The following is an 18,229-nucleotide window of genomic DNA, read 5'->3' on the forward strand; positions in this document are numbered from 1 at the left end:
CTGGTAGCTACAGAGTCATAGAATGAGGAAAGTGTTTTTAAGGTCATTGAGTCCAACCATAAACTGAACACGACCCACTCCACCACTAACCCATGTTCCCTTGTGCCCCATCTACATATCTCCGAACTATCTCCAGTAGTGGTGACTCAACCATCTCTCTGGAAAACTCCTTCAAATGCTTGAAAAAAAATTCAGCACTGAATTTTTTCCTCTTATCCAATCTAAAACTTCTTGACTGCAACAGAAGGCCATTTCCTATTGTCCTATGACCTGTTGTTTAGCAGATGATAGCAAGACCCACATCTCTGCAACATTTTTACTGGTTATGGCAGACAGTGATGAAGTTTGTCCTGAGTCTCCTTTTCTCCAGGCAAAGAAAAAAAAAAAAAAGGGCAGTTTCTTCCACAAGGTGGGCCCTGTGTGGAGATTTCATCATGTATGACTGGGAAGAGGCAAGAAAGCTGAGTGAGGTCTGCCATGATCTGTGCCCAAGGAAACTGAGTTGTTCTGGGACACTCACTAAGTTGAGCACTCCTCCACAGCTATTAATGCATTCATGAAAACATGAAACTTCTTCACCGTGTTGTCAAGTGAAGGACTCAACCCTGTGTCTCTGTGTTCAGGGGAGCCAGCCTGATATAAGAACGGATGGAAATCTGTCTCCTTGGAGTCTGACAAATTCCTGAGGGAATGCTGGCTCACCTTTTCAGACAGACAGGAACATTCAAGTTTAGAAAAAACACTGATCTGTGCCAGGAGAAGTAAAGCCCAGTAGTGGGAATGGCCTTACTCACCCATCCCATGCAGAGAGCAATTGACTCTCCACCAAGAAACAGGGACCAGGCATGGCTCTTCAGTTCCTACAGGAGAGCAGCTACTCTGACCAACAATGAGAAGATGTGCTCATGGAAAGGTCAGAGCACTTGGCCGTGGATGTCAAATCCCGCTGCACTCCATCCCAGCAATGATCTTTGGCTCTTGCACATGCCGGCCCTCCTCTTTCCTCCACAAGCAGTCAAAGATCTTGACATCCAGCACCTTCCTGTTCTACTCACCAAGCCTCCATCTCATCCAGAGCAAGCAACAGGCTCTGAAAATGGGCTGCCCATCACTGGCATGCAGCCACTAAACATCAAGGTTCTGCTGAGGAGATGCTGAAGACCACCCTGCCAGTAAAGGACTTCAGTACACCATGGAAGCACAGAGGACTCACAGCGAGTGCACAGAGAAGGAATGAGTTGAATGAGACCAGCACGCTATTCTGAGACTCCACTTAGTATAGCAACAGGGTCAACCCTCGCCAGCAGAAGCTCACCTGACTTCAACAGTGACCACCACAGAGAGAGGGTGGAAGCAAAAGGAAAAAATGGGTCATGTTCCTCAAATGACAGTCCCTGGGTATGTGTACAAGAAGCATGAGAGCAGTGTCCATTTTCTGAGAATTTGCCACAGGCAGGCCACAACAATGACCTTGGGGCAAATCACCTGCCCGTAAAGGATGCCAGAGCCTTTCATCTGAACCAACTTCTTCCTCTGCTGACATCTTTTTGCATGGCAAATCCTTCAGCCACTCATCGTAGCACTTAGAAAAAATGCATTTAATAGAGGAAAGCCTGTGCCATGGGCCAGGAAATGAAAGGCAGCAGTGCAGGAAAGAAGGGCACAGCCATTACCATTAACAGAGATGATTCACTTTTGACATGAGCTGTCAGAAAATGAGGCCTTTCACAAAAGTGCCTGTGGGCCTGAGGCAGTGCAGGACAGCTATAAAAGGCAGCCCAAGTCTCTCCTCTCTCATCCACTTCTCTCACTTCTTTCTCTCTAGGACTCAGGTAAATGGGAAGCCTCTTCCCCTCCTGCTTTAAGACCAGGTCTTTTGTCTCTGGATGTCGCAGTTGATACGGGCAGTTCTAGCCCAGGGGTTGGAGCTGCGTCTCCTTGGAGAGGGAAGGGGAGAGAAGATATTCTGCAGAGAGAGGATGGGATTTGGTCGAGGTGTCTCCTTGTTTTTGAACTGGGCAGTGTAATGTGGGCCAGGAGGTGCCTTGGCTGCAGGCTGGTTGGGTGCAGAGCTGCTTCTCATGTGTCCCTGCTTTGTGCTTCTCCCTGGCCTCTCTCCCAGGTGTCCCTGTGAGCCAGAGACATGTCCTGCTGCCAGCCCTGCAACCCTTGCTGCCAGCCCTGTGGCCCGACCCCACTGGCCAACAGCTGCAATGAGTGCTGTGTCAGGCAGTGCCAGGACTCCACTGTGGCCATCCAGCCCTCTCCCGTGGTGGTGACCCTGCCTGGCCCCATCCTCAGCTCCTTCCCACAGAACACCGTGGTGGGATCCTCCACCTCCGCTGCTGTTGGCAGCATCCTCAGCTGTGATGGAGTGCCCATCAACTCCGGGGGCTTTGACCTCTCCTGCATCACCAACCGCTACAGATGTCGGCCCTGCTAAAGCTGCTGTCACTGTCCTTGGGGAAGAACCTGCAGGACTTCAGAACATGGCACTGGGCAGTCGATAGAGCTGTGAGACACTGCTTTAGAGCTTCAGGATGATGTTTCCTTCTGCCACTCTTCCATCTCTTTCCTTTCCTCTCCATGTTTCCTGAGTCCAACCCAGGAGGACCTGTCACATTTCTTCCCTCTTTGGGCAGGCGGCTGGACAGGCTGCAGGAGCTCCACTGTATCTTAGTGTCTGCTCCTGGTGCTCTCTATGAGCCACTTCTTTTTCTTCTTTGGACCCATTAAATTTCTTGCACATCCACGTTGGCCCTCCACAGGCTCCTTTGTTCTTTAGCAAGACATCCAGTCTAACCTGGGAAAAAGGTGGAGGAAGGCCAGGTTAGAGCTCCATATAGTGTCCTTTTCCTTGGACCTAAGGAAAACATCCCTTGCTATTCCAAAGCCAATGATCATCACAGACACCATGGGTCTAAAGGGTAGCTCGGGTGGGGACATGTAATGACAGTTTTTGGGAACAACCAACAACCTTCATTCTCCTCCACTCCATGACTCCATCAGAGGTCCATGGCCAGCACACAGAGGCACAGGCACATGAGATATGTATCTCCTACAGTCCCTAAACAGAGACAGGCAAAAGTGCTGGTCTGAGATGCAGGGCTGAAATAATAAATGAGTTAGGATTAGTATCTGCCACACTCAGGCTATGCAGTCAAAAATGACTTTTGGCTGAGTCTGTGTGAATGATTTCTGTCTTCACTATTAATTGAAAACATTTCTCCGACGTATGGATGTCTGTCCATCAGTGCCTTCCCGACTGAATCCATTGATCCAAGCAGTGACCAAAAGCATCAGTCAAAAGAAGACAGACCCTGGTGAACAAAGGTTGTCTGCCATGGACAGTCCACAGAGCAGAGAGTCATAGAAATTTTTGGATGAGAATGAGTCATATGGTTCATCTAATGCAATCCACTTGCCAAGGGCATTGATGCTTTTCACTGGAACAAGCTGCTCCAAGCCCCATTCAACCTGGCCCTGAACACTTGAAGGGATGCAGCGACCATAACCTCTCCAGGCCACCAGTGTCAGTGCCTCAGCACCCTCACAGGGAGAACTTTCTTCCTAATACCTAATCTAAACTTCCTGTCTTACGATTTTACCCCAATCCCCTATTTTCCCCTAAAAAAGTACCTTCTGCGCAGACCGTCCTTTCATTGTGCCCATGTGGTTTCCAGCTGAGAACATAGACGTTCATAGCTGGGAGAAAATGAGATGTGCTTGGCTAAGTTTATTTGTTTGGGGATTTTCCGCTGGAATTAGTCACCTAAAGATACATACACTGTAGACCGGGACTAGCAAGAGGGCTCTTCAGAAACTGAACTTCTCTTGTCATAGCCAAGAGAAATGCGACTCACTAAAGGCTGAGTCAGCAGATCCAAATCAGACTTCTGTTTCAGGAGGCAGATGCGGGTTCCCAGAAGACCATGTTGCTTCTCTAACATTTTTGAGGGACTGTTCTGCTGTGCTTTAAAGAGTCCACGCTGGGGTACATGGGGTCCATATCCTGGGCCCAGGATGCAATGGGGCCATGGATCTATGCCGGGCTGCTCCTTCCTGGGCTTAGTAGCAATATTGTCCTTCCAGTGTAACTGGCCAGACTGGTCCTGTTTCCTGCAGAACCCATCATATTGGAGAGGAAATACATTTCTGAGGACACAGCCCTGCCCGTCATTGTGCCCATGTGGTGTCCAATAGCGTGCAAGGTCTGTTGGAGGACAGATCTCCAACGGCCAAGGATTGAAGACCAGGCAGACGCTGACTTGCTAGTGAGAAGAAAGGGTATACGAACACAGCTGGGACTGGCCCTTGGTCAGAGCACTGGGGGGGACAGGGAAGCTGAGTAACAGCAGGGTCATTCTCAGTGTTTGTGCTCTATATATACCTGTCCTGTACCGCTGAAGGTGCCCAGTGCTCAGTGAGATGGACGACAATGGTGTTTGTGCAGGAAAGCACAGGGTGTGAGTTCATGTGGTCCATGGAGTGTTGTTTGCCTGAGCCACTAGTTTGAGCCCAGCTGTGTTTTCAGGAGATTTCTTTCCTGCAACCAGGAGACCATGGACACCCAAGGAATGCCATGATTTAGAGTTGTTCCTGGGGCGGAAGTCCAAAGTCTAAAAACTTTTTATTAAAATCCATACCCAAATATGTGAACAGACAATGAAGCCAAAGGCCATTTACTTCCATTCATGGAAGGCGGACTCCTGAAAAAAACATGAGGAGTCAGGGGGTCACTGGCCTGCAGAGCATCCCCAGGTTACTGTGGACATGCTCAGTGCACCAACTGCCCACTTCCCCTCTGTCTGTAATTGGAGGTGTGCTGGCCAGAAAGTGGGCCTTCGGTCTCTGTGTGCTCTGCTGGGGCCATGGTAGCCCCTGGGGTGAAATGGTTCACAGGAATGGGGACTGCACTGCATAGCCTGGTTGTGGCAGATACTGATCCCAAACTGGGAATAACCTCAGCCCTGAATGTCTGGACATTCTCATGTCAGGCCTGTAGATGAAGTACGAGTGTCATCTATCTTGGAGAATGTGTGCTGCTCATGGACCCTAAACTGGGCAATGGAGGGCAGAAGGAAGACAAGAGGTAATGGTAGTGTCTGAGGCATTGTTGTTTCCCATGCCCACTGCTAACACTCTTTAGACCCATGGTCTCCTAAAGCCCTTTCACTGTGGAGTTGACAGGGCTGATTTTTACAGCTCTCTCACAAAATGCACAATACAAAGTCCACTGCAGGAAGTCCCACCCTCCGCTTCCTCCATCTTTCTTCCCATATAAGACTGGAAGAGTTGTGCAGAATGAAGGAGGACTCAGAGACCCAGGCTGGGATGCAAAACAAATTTAATGAGTCTAAAGAAGAAAAAAAGAATGTGGCTCACAGAGGGCACCAGAAGCACCCACTAAGATGTAGTGGAGCTCAGGCAGCCTGTCCAGATCCCTGCCCTGCAGAGGTAGGGAAGGTGATAAGTTCCCGTGGACTGGCCTGCTAAGAGAAGGACAGCAAAAGAAAGAGATGAAAGAGTGGAAGAAGCAGACAATCTGCTGAAGCTCTAAATACAATGTCCCAAAGCACTATCTCCTGCCCAGAACCATGTTCTGAGGTCCTGCAGGTTCTTGCCCAAGGACGTTGCCAGAAGCTTTAGCAGGGCCGACATCTGTAGCGGTTGGTGATGCAGGAGAGGTCAAAGCCCCCAGAGTTGATGGGCACTCCTTCAGAGCTGAGGATGCTGCCAACGGCAGCGGAGGTGGAGGATCCCACCACGGTGTTCTGTGGGAAGGAGCTGAGGATGGGGCCGGGCAGGGTCACCACCACGGGAGAGGGCTGGATGGCAATGACGGAGTCCTGGCACTGCCTGACACAGCACTCATTGCAGCTGTTGGCCAGCGGGGTCGGGCCACAGGGCTGGCAGCAAGGGTTGCAGGGCTGGCAGCAGGACATGTCTCTGGCTCACAGGGACACCTGGGAGAAAGGGCAGGGAGAAGCACAAAGCAGGGACACATGAGAAGCAGCACTACACGCAATCAGCCTTCAGCCAGGGCACCTCGTGGCCCACATTTCACTGCCCAGCTCCAAGCCCAGGAGACACCACAGCCAAGTTCCAGTCTCCCTCTGCAGAACGTCTTTCCCTTTCCCTCTCCCAAGAGAAGCAGTTCCCAGCCCTGGGCTAGAAGAACCCAAATCAGATGAGACATGCAGTGAAGAAATACCTGATCTAGAAGCAGGAGAAGGAGAAGAGGCTTCCTACTCACCTGATTCCTGAGAAGATGGAGATGAGAGTGTGAATGAGAGAGCAGAGACTTGGGCTGGCTTTTATAGCAGTCCTGCACTGCCTCAGGCCAACAGGCACCTTTGTGGAAGTCATAATTTTCTGACAGCTCATGTCAGGTGTGAACCTTCCCAGCTAATGGCAGGAGCTTTGTCCAGGTGTCCTGCACTGCTGCCATTTCATTTCCTGGTGCATTCCAGGTGCTTTCCTATATGAAGAACTCATAAGTGCCACGATTAGAGGCCCAAGGAGTTCCGGAACATAAACATGTCAGGCAGGTGATGTTCACCTTGTTCTTTTCTGAGTGGTTCGTCTGTGCCAAAGTTTTCAGGAAATGGCACCGCTCTTTTGTTTCTCTCCCACATCTCCAAGGACTGCCATATCAGGGGACATGACAGAGATTTTGGACCTTTTTCACTTCTACCATCCCTGCTTTCTCCCTCATATCTCTTGTCTGCACCTCTCCAGGCCACGCTACAGGGGACCCCTCGAACACCCTCACTCTGTACAGCAGGGAGATGTACACCCTGCAGGAGCTCCACTGTATCTCAGTTGCCACAGAATGAGGGAGGACTCAGGGGCCCAGGGTTGGATGCACAACAACTTGGGTGCGACTAAAGAAGCAAATCAGTTGGCTCACAGACGGCACCAGGAGCAGCCACTAAGATGCAGAGCAGCTCCTTCGGTGTATCAAATCTGCCTACCCATTAGAGAGAGGGAGAGTGACAGGTCCCCACTAGGGTGGCCTGGGGAGGCAAAACCAGCAAATTTAAGGCACAGAGAAAGAAGGGAAGAAGGGAAACACGTCCAGAATCTCTTTCAAGTCCCCTCACATGGCAGTCCTTGGGTACGTGGACCAGAAGCACAAGAATGGTGCACATTTCCTATCAACTTTGCCACTAATAACACCCTCAGAAATGATGAAGGTGAATATCACACACCAACACAGAATTCCAGAAGACCTTGATCTGAGCCTTCTGCCTGTGTTGATGTCTTTCTGCCAAAGAATCTCTGTGCCTCTTATCCTGGCACTTGAAAGTGCTTTCATATAGGAAGGCATGCAGAATTAGCCAGGAAATGAAAAGGCAGCAGTGCAGGAAACCAGGACACAGCCCCTATCATTAGCTGGGATGGTTCATATTTGACATGAGCTGTCAGGAAATTATGACTTCCACAAAGGTGCCTGTTGGCCAGAGGCAGTGCAGGACTGCTATAAAAGGCAGCCCAAGCTTCTGCTCTCCCATTCACCATCTCACATCTTTCTCCTCAGGATTCAGGTGTGTATGAAGCCTCTTCTCCTCATCCTGATGCAAGAGCAGGTCTTTCCTCTGTCGATGTCTCATTTGATCTGAGCATTAAATGCCTTGGAGCTGCCTCTCCTGGGAGAGGGAAGGGGAGAGAAGAATACTCTGCAGCGAGAGGATGGGACTTAGTTGAGGTGTCTCCTGGGCTTGGAGCTGGGCAGTGTAATGTGGGCCAGGAGGTGCCTTGTCTGCAGGCTGGTTGGGTGCAGAGCTGCTTCTCATATGTCTGTGCTTTGTGCTTCTCCCTGGCCTCTCTCCCAGGTGTCCCTGTGAGCCAGAGACATGTCCTGCTGCCAGCCCTGCAACCCTTGCTGCCAGCCCTGCGGCCCGACCCCGCTGGCCAACAGCTGCAATGAGTGCTGTGTCAGGCAGTGCCAGGACTCCGTCGTTGCCATCCAGCCCTCTCCCGTGGTGGTGACCCTGCCCGGCCCCATCCTCAGCTCCTTCCCACAGAACACCGTGGTGGGATCCTCCACCTCCGCTGCCGTTGGCAGCATCCTCAGCTGTGATGGAGTGCCCATCAACTCTGGGGGCTTTGACCTCTCCTGCATCACCAACCGCTACAGATGTCGGCCCTGCTAAAGCTGCTGGCAACGTCCTTGGGCAAGAACCTGCAAGACCTCAAACATGGTTCTGGGCAGGAATTAGAGCTTTGGGACATTGTATCTAGACTTTCTGGGTGTTATCTGCTTCTTCCACTCTTTCATCTCTTTCCTTTGCTGTCTGTGTCTCCCTCAGCCAGTCCAGGGCAACCAGTCACCTTCCCTCCCTCTGGCAGGGCAGGCAGATGGGACACTCTACAGGAGCTCCACTGCATCTTAGTGGGTGCTTCTGCTTCTTTCCACAAGCCACCGCCTTTTCATTTTTAGACTCAATAAAAATGTGCATTCAACCATGGTCATCTGAGTCCTTCTCCTTATGTCTTTGGAAATCCTACCAGTGTTCCCAGGGAAAATGTTGAAGACAGCAGATCCTGCGAGTCCCTGTATTGAATTTTACTTTGGACCTTTAGTGATGGATCTGTCAAAAATACCGCTGGGTTCTCAACAAACAAAGGCCATCATGGAGACACTGGCACCAAAGGGGAGCAGGAGTGGGGATGGAAAAGAGCACACCCTGGGGACAGCCCAGATCCTCACCTCCTCCTTCTACTACCATCCATTCCCTGGTCTGGGGCCCATGATCTGCAGATAGGAGCAGAGGCAGATGAGATATGTACCTCCTACAGTCCCTCAACACAGGCAGGACTGTGCTCCTGCCTAAGATGCAGGGCTGATGTAATTCACAAGTTAGGACTGGTATCAGCCACGCGCAACATATGCAGTGCTAAATGTCTTTTGGCTGAGTTTGTGAAAATGCTTTATGTCATCACTGTTAATTGAAAACATTTCTCCTTTGTATGGATGTCTGTCCATCAGTGCCTTTCTGACTGAAATTGTTGGTCCAACCAGTGGCCAAGAGCATCAGTTAAAGAAATTTGGAGCCTGGTGATCAAAAGTTTTCTGCCATGGACAGCCCACAGAGCAAAGAGTCATAGAAGGTTTGGGGTGAGAATAGATCATACTGCTCTTGGGAGAAAATGAGATGCTGCTTGGCTGATGTCCCATTTATTTCCTGGAACTGATCACCTTAAAGAGACATACACTGGAGACAGGGAATAGCAAAAAGGGACTTGAGCAACTGAACTGTTTTCTAGAAGGCTTCTGTCACAGCAAAGACAAGAGAAATGAGAAGTCCAAAAGGGTGAGTCAGCAGCTCTGAGTTAGACTTCTGTCTCAGGTGGCAGGTGCAGGCACCCAGAGGAGTGTATTGATGGTATGGGCAGGGAGTTATTGCCAAGAATATTTCATAGGATTGCATCATTAAAAGACCCTACTCCAAATACCAGGTGCAGGAACTTTGAGAGAGAGGTTTGCCATAGGTTGGAGCTGCTCCCGGGTCTTGCTTCACCGCCGGTGACTGGCCCTGCCTTGTTGAGACAGCAGCAAAGCCAGGAACTGTCGCTTCACCGGCCATGACTGTCTTTGCCTCATCAGGACAGCAGCAAAGCTGGGAACTGCTGCCTCACTGGGGTCAGAACAACCCGGGTGGTCAGCCGGTGCCGCTGCCAGCCCTGGCCCTCCACCATTGCAAAAGAGAGAACCAAAGTGAAACTGATCACCGCCACAGTGTGGGACCACAGCAGCACATATGGGGAACCCCGGCCATTTGCCCAGACTGACCCACCACCTCCAATCCGACCCATCTCACATCACCCAAATCGCGGTTCCAGATGCTTGTCCATGCTGGGTCAGCCCCTGCTGCTGCTGCTCTGCAGCCCAGCTAAGCCAACGCGGGCCAACACACCGTCCTGGATGCAACTAGTGAAAGGGAACAGAGACTCTGAACCATATATCACTGCTGCAATGAAGACCTGAACCTAAACGGGTGATGTAGAATGGCCACTTCCATAGAGTAACTCCTTGTGAGCAACACAGTTTTTCTTGGGTTTTTGATTTAGCCCCTTGTTTCCCATTAATTCTTTTGTTTAGTTGGGCAGATAGGGATGGTTGACGGGGAGGATCCTTTGGCTTTCTCTTTCGCCTTTGTTCCCAGGGGACTCTTTGAAGCAGTAAATACCCCTTTTTTTCAGTAGGTGAGCCTTTTCTTCTGTATCTCTGTGCTGCTGCTACCTAAATTGTCAGAACACTGTCGTTTTTTTCACTGATACCTTCTGGCTTTTTTGACTCTTTGTGTTAGGGGAGGGAGTTCATTTTATTAGAGTTCCTGTCCACATATTTGTCTTTAGACAAAGACATCTGATTACCCAACACCTTTCAGGGACATCCTGGGCTACCTGGGATCCATTTCCTGGGCCCAGAGTACAGTGGTGCCTTTGGATACAAAGTGAGGCTGTGCCTTCCTGGGCTTAGTATGAGTACTCGTGCTCCCAGTGTAACTGTCCAGACTGATCCTGTTGCAAGCAGACCCCATTGCGGGGAGAAGAAATACTCCTCTGAGGACACAGTCTTGCCCTTCAGTGTGTTCATGTAGTTCCCAAAATTGTGCAGGGTCTGTTGGAGGACACATCTCCAATGGTCAGAGATTGTTGGAAGACCAGGCAGACACTGACTTGCAAGTGAGAGGCACGGATGGGTGAGCAGAGCTCGTGTTGATCCGCTCTCAGAGCACTGGGTGAGCAAGGGAAGCTGAGTTAGAGCAGGGTCATTCTCAGTGTTTGTGCTGTGATAGGGTTGGTGCCTGTCTTGTACCGCTGATGGTGCCCAGTGCCCAGTGAGATGGGCAATGATGGTGTCTATGCTATCAGCTGTGGGATGGAAGGGCATGAGGGGAATCTCACACGGCCCATGGGACACTGTGTGCCTGAGCCACTACTTTTAGCCCACTTGAGCCTTCAGGAGTTTTATTCCTGCAGCCAGGAGAGCATGGCTAAACAAGAGGAGCCGGGCTACAGTGTTTTGCCTCGGACTGAAGTCCAAGGTCTAAAACAGCCCTATTGAAAACCATACCCAAAGGTGTGAATTAAGGATGAAGCCAAAAGTCATTTGTGCCAGCTCAGAGAAGATGGACACCTGAAAAAACTGCATTTACAGTGAGGGAGTCTCTGGCAAGAGGAGAGCCAAAATTGCTGTGTGGATGTTGTGTGCACCATCTGCCCACTTCCCCTCTGCCAGAAAGGTGGTCGTGAGGCCCTGTGTCCTCTGGTGGGGCAATGGTGGCCCCTGGAGGGAGCTGGTTCACAGGAATGGGGACTGCACTGCATGGCATGATTATGGCAGATATTGATCCCAAACTGGAAATCACCTCAGGCACAATGGCTGGACAGCAGCTGGACCCTGCCAAGTGCTGAAGGACTGTATGAGGTACAGGTGTCTTCTGCTTTTGAAAATGTGTGTGCTCCTCATGGCCCCTAAACAGGGCAATGGAACAGGAGGAGAAGAGGAGGCTCTGGGCTGTTCTCCAGGAATTGCCTTTTCCCTTCCCTACTGCTGCCAATCTTTGACCTCTGGTCTACCTAAAAGTCCATTCTTGTGTGGAGTAGCCAGGGATGTTTTTGACAGATCCAAAATAAAAAGAATAAAGTAAAATCCACAGAAGGCACTCCCACTCTGCAATTTCACCAACTTCTACTGTGAGAAGACTGCAAGAGATGACACAGAATGAATGAGGACTCAGTGGCCCAGGTTTTGATGCACAACAAGTTTAATGAGTCTAAAGAAGAACCGAAGGTGGCTCACAGAAGGATACCAGAAGCAGCCACTAAAATGCAGTGGAGTTCCAGGAGTGGAAGGGAAGGCAACAGGTGCCCCACCATTGGCCTGGGGAGACATGAACAGCAAAGGAAAGAGAAGAAAGATTGGAAGAAGCAAATAATGTCCTGGAGAACCAAACACACAGGCCAAAAACTCTATCTCCTGGTCAGCACCATGTTCTGAGTTCTTTCAGGTTCTTGTCCCAGGACGTTGCCAGCAGCTTTAGCAGGGCCGACATCTGCTGCCACCGTAGCACCTGGTGATGCAGGAGAGGTCAAAGCCCCCGGAGTTGACGGGCACTCCGTCACAGCTGAGGATGCTGCCAACGGCAGCGGAGGTGGAGGATCCCACCACGGTGTTCTGTGGGAAGGAGCTGAGGATGGGGCCGGGCAGGGTCACCACCACAGCAGAGGGCTGGATGGCCACGGTGGAACTCTGGCACTGCCTGACACAGCACTCATTGCAGCTGTTGGCCAGCGGGGTCGGGCCACAGGGCTGGCAGCAAGGGTTGCAGGGCTGGCAGCAGGACATGTCTCTGGCTCAAAGGGACACCTGGGAGAGAGGCCAGGGAGAAGCACAAAGCAGGGACACATGAGAGGCAGTACTGCACCCAACGAGCCTACAAGCCAAGGCACCTCCTGGCCCACATTACACTGCTCAGTTCAAAAACAAGGAGACACCTCGACCAAATCCCATCCTCTCTCTGCAGAACACTTTCTGTCCTAGGAGAGGCAGCTCCTTGGGATAGCAGAGCCTAAATCAGCTGAGATATTCTTTGAGGAAAGACTTGGTCTAGAAGTAGGAAGAGCAGAGGAGGCTACCCACTTACCTGATTCCCAAGGAGAAGAAGATAAGAGAAGGAGATGAGAGAGCAGAGTGTTGGGCTGCCTTTTATAGCAGTCCTGCGCTGCCTCTGTCACACAGGCACCTCTGTGGAAGGCATAATTTTCTAACAGCTCATGTCATATGTGAACCATTCCAGGTAATGGTAGGAGCTGTGTCCTGGTTTCCTGCACTGCTGCCATTTCATTTCCTGGCCAGTTTTACATGCCTACCTCTATGAAAAATTTTTAAGTGCGGGAATAAGATGCCCAATTATTTCTTGGGCAGAAAGATGTCAGCTCTGGCAGAAGGCTCCCATCAAGGGCTGCTGGCCTCCCATGTGGGCAGGTGATGTTGACCTGGGTTAATTCTGAGTGATTTGTGTCTGTCAGAGCTGCCAGGGATCAGGCACTGCTCCTGTGCATCTCCCCAGCAAGCCCAAGGACTACCACGTGAGGGGACAGGACAGAGATTTCTGACCTTTTTATCTTTCTTCTGCTGTCTGTGTCTGCTCAACCACCATAGAGGGGACCTGTCAACTTCCCTCTCTCTGAAGGGCAGGCAGGTGGACACCCTGCAGGAGCTACACTGCATCTTAGTGGCTGCCCCTGGTTCCCTCTGTGAGCCCCTTCTTTTTCTGGTTTAGAAGGAAAGTTTGTTGTACACCCAAGCCTGGCCCTCTGAGTCCTCCTTCATTCTGTGGCAGCTCTCCCAGTCTGTTCTGGGACAAAATTAGGCAAAGCAGTTAGTGGGACTACCTGCAGTAGCTTTTCCTTTATACTATCTCCTTAGAACTGTTGGAGTCGTCTCCACCTACCCCACAGCCAATGGCCATCAAGGAGACCATGACTCCAAAGGTCAGCAGCAGCCTGGATGGGAAACAATAATGCCTCTGAAGAGCCCATCACTCCTTCTCATTCTTCTCCTCCTCTCCATTACCCAGGGCAGGGTTCATGAGCAGCACACAGGGACAGATGACATGTGCACCTCAGACAGCCCTTCAGTGCCTGGCAGGGCCCAGGAACTGTTGATATATTCTGGCCTCAGGTAATTCAGAAGTTCAGACTGGCATCAGCAGCACTCCAACTGTGCCATTGAGTCCCCACTCCTGTGAGTCCAACACCTCCAAAAGGCTCTCAAGTTTTGGGTCAGGTGTCCATCTACCCTGTGCAAATGACTTGTAGCTCACTATCAATGACAACATTGACAGATATTTTTCAAGTTGTACTTGAAAATTTCTCCTTACACCTTGGCCTCCAACCTTGAGTAACGCTCTAGTTCATGTCGTCCCTTGGATATCCATGCTCTGTTGTGTGCAGAAGAGGAACTCTTGAAGGCACTGCTGGGCTCAAAGTAACAGCTCAGCTACAGAGCATCCCATGAAGCCTGTGAGGTTCCACACTGCTCCTGCTTCCCTCAGTTCAGGGCAGAGATTCACCATTTTCCATTGGAAAAAAATGTGCCACTGGGAACATCTTGCAGTGTCCAGAGACCAAGGCTTCACCTGCTCCTAACAAGACCTGCTGCCCAAGCATTGATCTCTGTTGCCAGCACCCAAATCATCTCCAGTTCTTTTTCACTGTGCCTGTTACACCCATGGGCAGCCCCTCCACATGAGTCCCTGTGCTGAGAAAGTCTCAGTCCTCTTGTCAGACCCAAGTGAAGTATTAAAATTCTGTGATGAGGTCCTCTCCAAGCCTCCTGTTCTCTGAGGAGGAAAAGCTACACTCTTACAGTCCTTCCTCATAGCACAGGTTCTCCAGCTTGCTGTTTAAAAACACAGCATGGTGGAAGTAGCAGCTGGATCAGGATAAGCACAGGCCAAGTCACGGGACTTGGGTCCCAGTGGTGTCTTTCCTGATACAGAACAGCCAGTCAGCAGGAGGACCACCCGGGTGAAGGTGACCACAAACCCAATGTCCACAAGGCTGGGGCTTGGAGGAAGCAGATTTTCTTTTCCATGGGAGTGGTGAAATGGAGATGTTTTCAGGTGGTGGCATCTCCATTGATATCCCTGAGAGGATCACCAACTCAGTGATAATCAGGAAGAAAGGGAAAAACTGACAGTGCCAGCCAGCAGGGAATAGAAATGGTTTCCCTTTTGACAAGGAAATCATTAACAAGGTTTGATTCAGCAGTGTTGATGTGCCAGATCTCGACATGGGACACTCAGCGAGGAAGAACAAATGCAGGAAAGTCTGCAGGCCTGATTGCTCTACACAGTGACAACGAGGAGGCCTTTCCACACCAGTGTTGGAAGATCTATGCAGCAGAAAAGGCTTGTTTTGTGTGTGGTAATTGTACTGACTTCCTTCCCTTGCCATTAACTGTTCAATTTAAATGGCCAAGGCTTCTGGTAGCTACAGAGTCATAGAATGAGGAAAGTGTTTTTAAGGTCATTGAGTCCAACCATAAACTGAACACGACCCACTCCACCACTAACCCATGTTCCCTTGTGCCCCATCTACATATCTCCGAACTATCTCCAGTAGTGGTGACTCAACCATCTCTCTGGAAAACTCCTTCAAATGCTTGAAAAAAAATTCAGCACTGAATTTTTTCCTCTTATCCAATCTAAAACTTCTTGACTGCAACAGAAGGCCATTTCCTATTGTCCTATGACCTGTTGTTTAGCAGATGATAGCAAGACCCACATCTCTGCAACATTTTTACTGGTTATGGCAGACAGTGATGAAGTTTGTCCTGAGTCTCCTTTTCTCCAGGCAAAGAAAAAAAAAAAAAAGGGCAGTTTCTTCCACAAGGTGGGCCCTGTGTGGAGATTTCATCATGTATGACTGGGAAGAGGCAAGAAAGCTGAGTGAGGTCTGCCATGATCTGTGCCCAAGGAAACTGAGTTGTTCTGGGACACTCACTAAGTTGAGCACTCCTCCACAGCTATTAATGCATTCATGAAAACATGAAACTTCTTCACCGTGTTGTCAAGTGAAGGACTCAACCCTGTGTCTCTGTGTTCAGGGGAGCCAGCCTGATATAAGAACGGATGGAAATCTGTCTCCTTGGAGTCTGACAAATTCCTGAGGGAATGCTGGCTCACCTTTTCAGACAGACAGGAACATTCAAGTTTAGAAAAAACACTGATCTGTGCCAGGAGAAGTAAAGCCCAGTAGTGGGAATGGCCTTACTCACCCATCCCATGCAGAGAGCAATTGACTCTCCACCAAGAAACAGGGACCAGGCATGGCTCTTCAGTTCCTACAGGAGAGCAGCTACTCTGACCAACAATGAGAAGATGTGCTCATGGAAAGGTCAGAGCACTTGGCCGTGGATGTCAAATCCCGCTGCACTCCATCCCAGCAATGATCTTTGGCTCTTGCACATGCCGGCCCTCCTCTTTCCTCCACAAGCAGTCAAAGATCTTGACATCCAGCACCTTCCTGTTCTACTCACCAAGCCTCCATCTCATCCAGAGCAAGCAACAGGCTCTGAAAATGGGCTGCCCATCACTGGCATGCAGCCACTAAACATCAAGGTTCTGCTGAGGAGATGCTGAAGACCACCCTGCCAGTAAAGGACTTCAGTACACCATGGAAGCACAGAGGACTCACAGCGAGTGCACAGAGAAGGAATGAGTTGAATGAGACCAGCACGCTATTCTGAGACTCCACTTAGTATAGCAACAGGGTCAACCCTCGCCAGCAGAAGCTCACCTGACTTCAACAGTGACCACCACAGAGAGAGGGTGGAAGCAAAAGGAAAAAATGGGTCATGTTCCTCAAATGACAGTCCCTGGGTATGTGTACAAGAAGCATGAGAGCAGTGTCCATTTTCTGAGAATTTGCCACAGGCAGGCCACAACAATGACCTTGGGGCAAATCACCTGCCCGTAAAGGATGCCAGAGCCTTTCATCTGAACCAACTTCTTCCTCTGCTGACATCTTTTTGCATGGCAAATCCTTCAGCCACTCATCGTAGCACTTAGAAAAAATGCATTTAATAGAGGAAAGCCTGTGCCATGGGCCAGGAAATGAAAGGCAGCAGTGCAGGAAAGAAGGGCACAGCCATTACCATTAACAGAGATGATTCACTTTTGACATGAGCTGTCAGAAAATGAGGCCTTCCACAAATGTGCCTGTGGGCCTGAGGCAGTGCAGGACAGCTATAAAAGGCAGCCCAAGTCTCTCCTCTCTCATCCACTTCTCTCACTTCTTTCTCTCTAGGACTCAGGTAAATGGGAAGCCTCCTCCCCTCCTGCTTTAAGACCAGGTCTTTTGTCTCAGGATGTCGCAGCTGATACGGGCAGTTCTAGCCCAGGGGTTGGAGCTGCGTCTCCTTGGAGAGGGAAGGGGAGAGAAGATATTCTGCAGAGAGAGGATGGGATTTGGTCGAGGTGTCTCCTTGTTTTTGAACTGGGCAGTGTAATGTGGGCCAGGAGGTGCCTTGGCTGCAGGCTGGTTGGGTGCAGAGCTGCTTCTCATGTGTCCCTGCTTTGTGCTTCTCCCTGGCCTCTCTCCCAGGTGTCCCTGTGAGCCAGAGACATGTCCTGCTGCCAGCCCTGCAACCCTTGCTGCCAGCCCTGTGGCCCGACCCCGCTGGCCAACAGCTGCAATGAGTGCTGTGTCAGGCAGTGCCAGAGTTCCACCGTGGCCATCCAGCCCTCTGCTGTGGTGGTGACCCTGCCCGGCCCCATCCTCAGCTCCTTCCCACAGAACACCGTGGTGGGATCCTCCACCTCCGCTGCCGTTGGCAGCATCCTCAGCTGTGACGGAGTGCCCGTCAACTCCGGGGGCTTTGACCTCTCCTGCATCACCAGGTGCTACGGTGGCAGCAGATGTCGGCCCTGCTAAAGCTGCTGGCAACGTCCTGGGACAAGAACCTGAAAGAACTCAGAACATGGTGCTGACCAGGAGATAGAGTTTTTGGCCTGTGTGTTTGGTTCTCCAGGACATTATTTGCTTCTTCCAATCTTTCTTCTCTTTCCTTTGCTGTTCATGTCTCCCCAGGCCAATGGTGGGGCACCTGTTGCCTTCCCTTCCACTCCTGGAACTCCACTGCATTTTAGTGGCTGCTTCTGGTATCCTTCTGTGAGCCACCTTCGGTTCTTCTTTAGACTCATTAAACTTGTTGTGCATCAAAACCTGGGCCACTGAGTCCTCATTCATTCTGTGTCATCTCTTGCAGTCTTCTCACAGTAGAAGTTGGTGAAATTGCAGAGTGGGAGTGCCTTCTGTGGATTTTACTTTATTCTTTTTATTTTGGATCTGTCAAAAACATCCCTGGCTACTCCACACAAGAATGGACTTTTAGGTAGACCAGAGGTCAAAGATTGGCAGCAGTAGGGAAGGGAAAAGGCAATTCCTGGAGAACAGCCCAGAGCCTCCTCTTCTCCTCCTGTTCCATTGCCCTGTTTAGGGGCCATGAGGAGCACACACATTTTCAAAAGCAGAAGACACCTGTACCTCATACAGTCCTTCAGCACTTGGCAGGGTCCAGCTGCTGTCCAGCCATTGTGCCTGAGGTGATTTCCAGTTTGGGATCAATATCTGCCATAATCATGCCATGCAGTGCAGTCCCCATTCCTGTGAACCAGCTCCCTCCAGGGGCCACCATTGCCCCACC

The 18,229-nt window shown here is 50.6% G+C and overlaps 5 protein-coding genes across 5 annotated transcripts; 3 read left to right on the plus strand and 2 right to left on the minus strand.

Moving 5' to 3' along the window:
• Window positions 1-2,143: 2,143 nt before the first annotated feature.
• LOC139682865 (feather keratin Cos1-2-like) lies at window positions 2,144-2,443 on the plus strand. Its single transcript, XM_071577508.1, has one exon. It carries the CDS (start codon window positions 2,144-2,146, stop codon window positions 2,441-2,443), a length of 300 nt encoding a protein of 99 aa, XP_071433609.1.
• Window positions 2,444-5,645: 3,202 nt separating this feature from the next.
• On the minus strand, window positions 5,646-5,945 carry LOC139682588 (feather keratin Cos1-2-like). Its single transcript, XM_071577048.1, has one exon. The coding sequence runs from the start codon at window positions 5,943-5,945 to the stop codon at window positions 5,646-5,648; it is 300 nt and encodes a 99-aa protein (XP_071433149.1).
• A 1,914-nt stretch (window positions 5,946-7,859) lies between these two features.
• On the plus strand, window positions 7,860-8,159 carry LOC139682589 (feather keratin Cos1-2-like). The gene has a single exon (XM_071577049.1). The coding sequence runs from the start codon at window positions 7,860-7,862 to the stop codon at window positions 8,157-8,159; it is 300 nt and encodes a 99-aa protein (XP_071433150.1).
• Window positions 8,160-12,052: 3,893 nt separating this feature from the next.
• LOC139682590 (feather keratin Cos1-2) lies at window positions 12,053-12,361 on the minus strand. The gene has a single exon (XM_071577050.1). The coding sequence runs from the start codon at window positions 12,359-12,361 to the stop codon at window positions 12,053-12,055; it is 309 nt and encodes a 102-aa protein (XP_071433151.1).
• A 4,787-nt stretch (window positions 12,362-17,148) lies between these two features.
• Window positions 17,149-17,457, plus strand: LOC139682591 (feather keratin Cos1-2). The gene has a single exon (XM_071577051.1). The coding sequence runs from the start codon at window positions 17,149-17,151 to the stop codon at window positions 17,455-17,457; it is 309 nt and encodes a 102-aa protein (XP_071433152.1).
• The last annotated feature ends 772 nt before the right edge of the window (window positions 17,458-18,229 follow it).

This window comes from Pithys albifrons, chromosome 25 (assembly GCF_047495875.1).
Source record: "Pithys albifrons albifrons isolate INPA30051 chromosome 25, PitAlb_v1, whole genome shotgun sequence".
NCBI classification, from domain to species: Eukaryota; Metazoa; Chordata; class Aves; order Passeriformes; family Thamnophilidae; genus Pithys; species Pithys albifrons.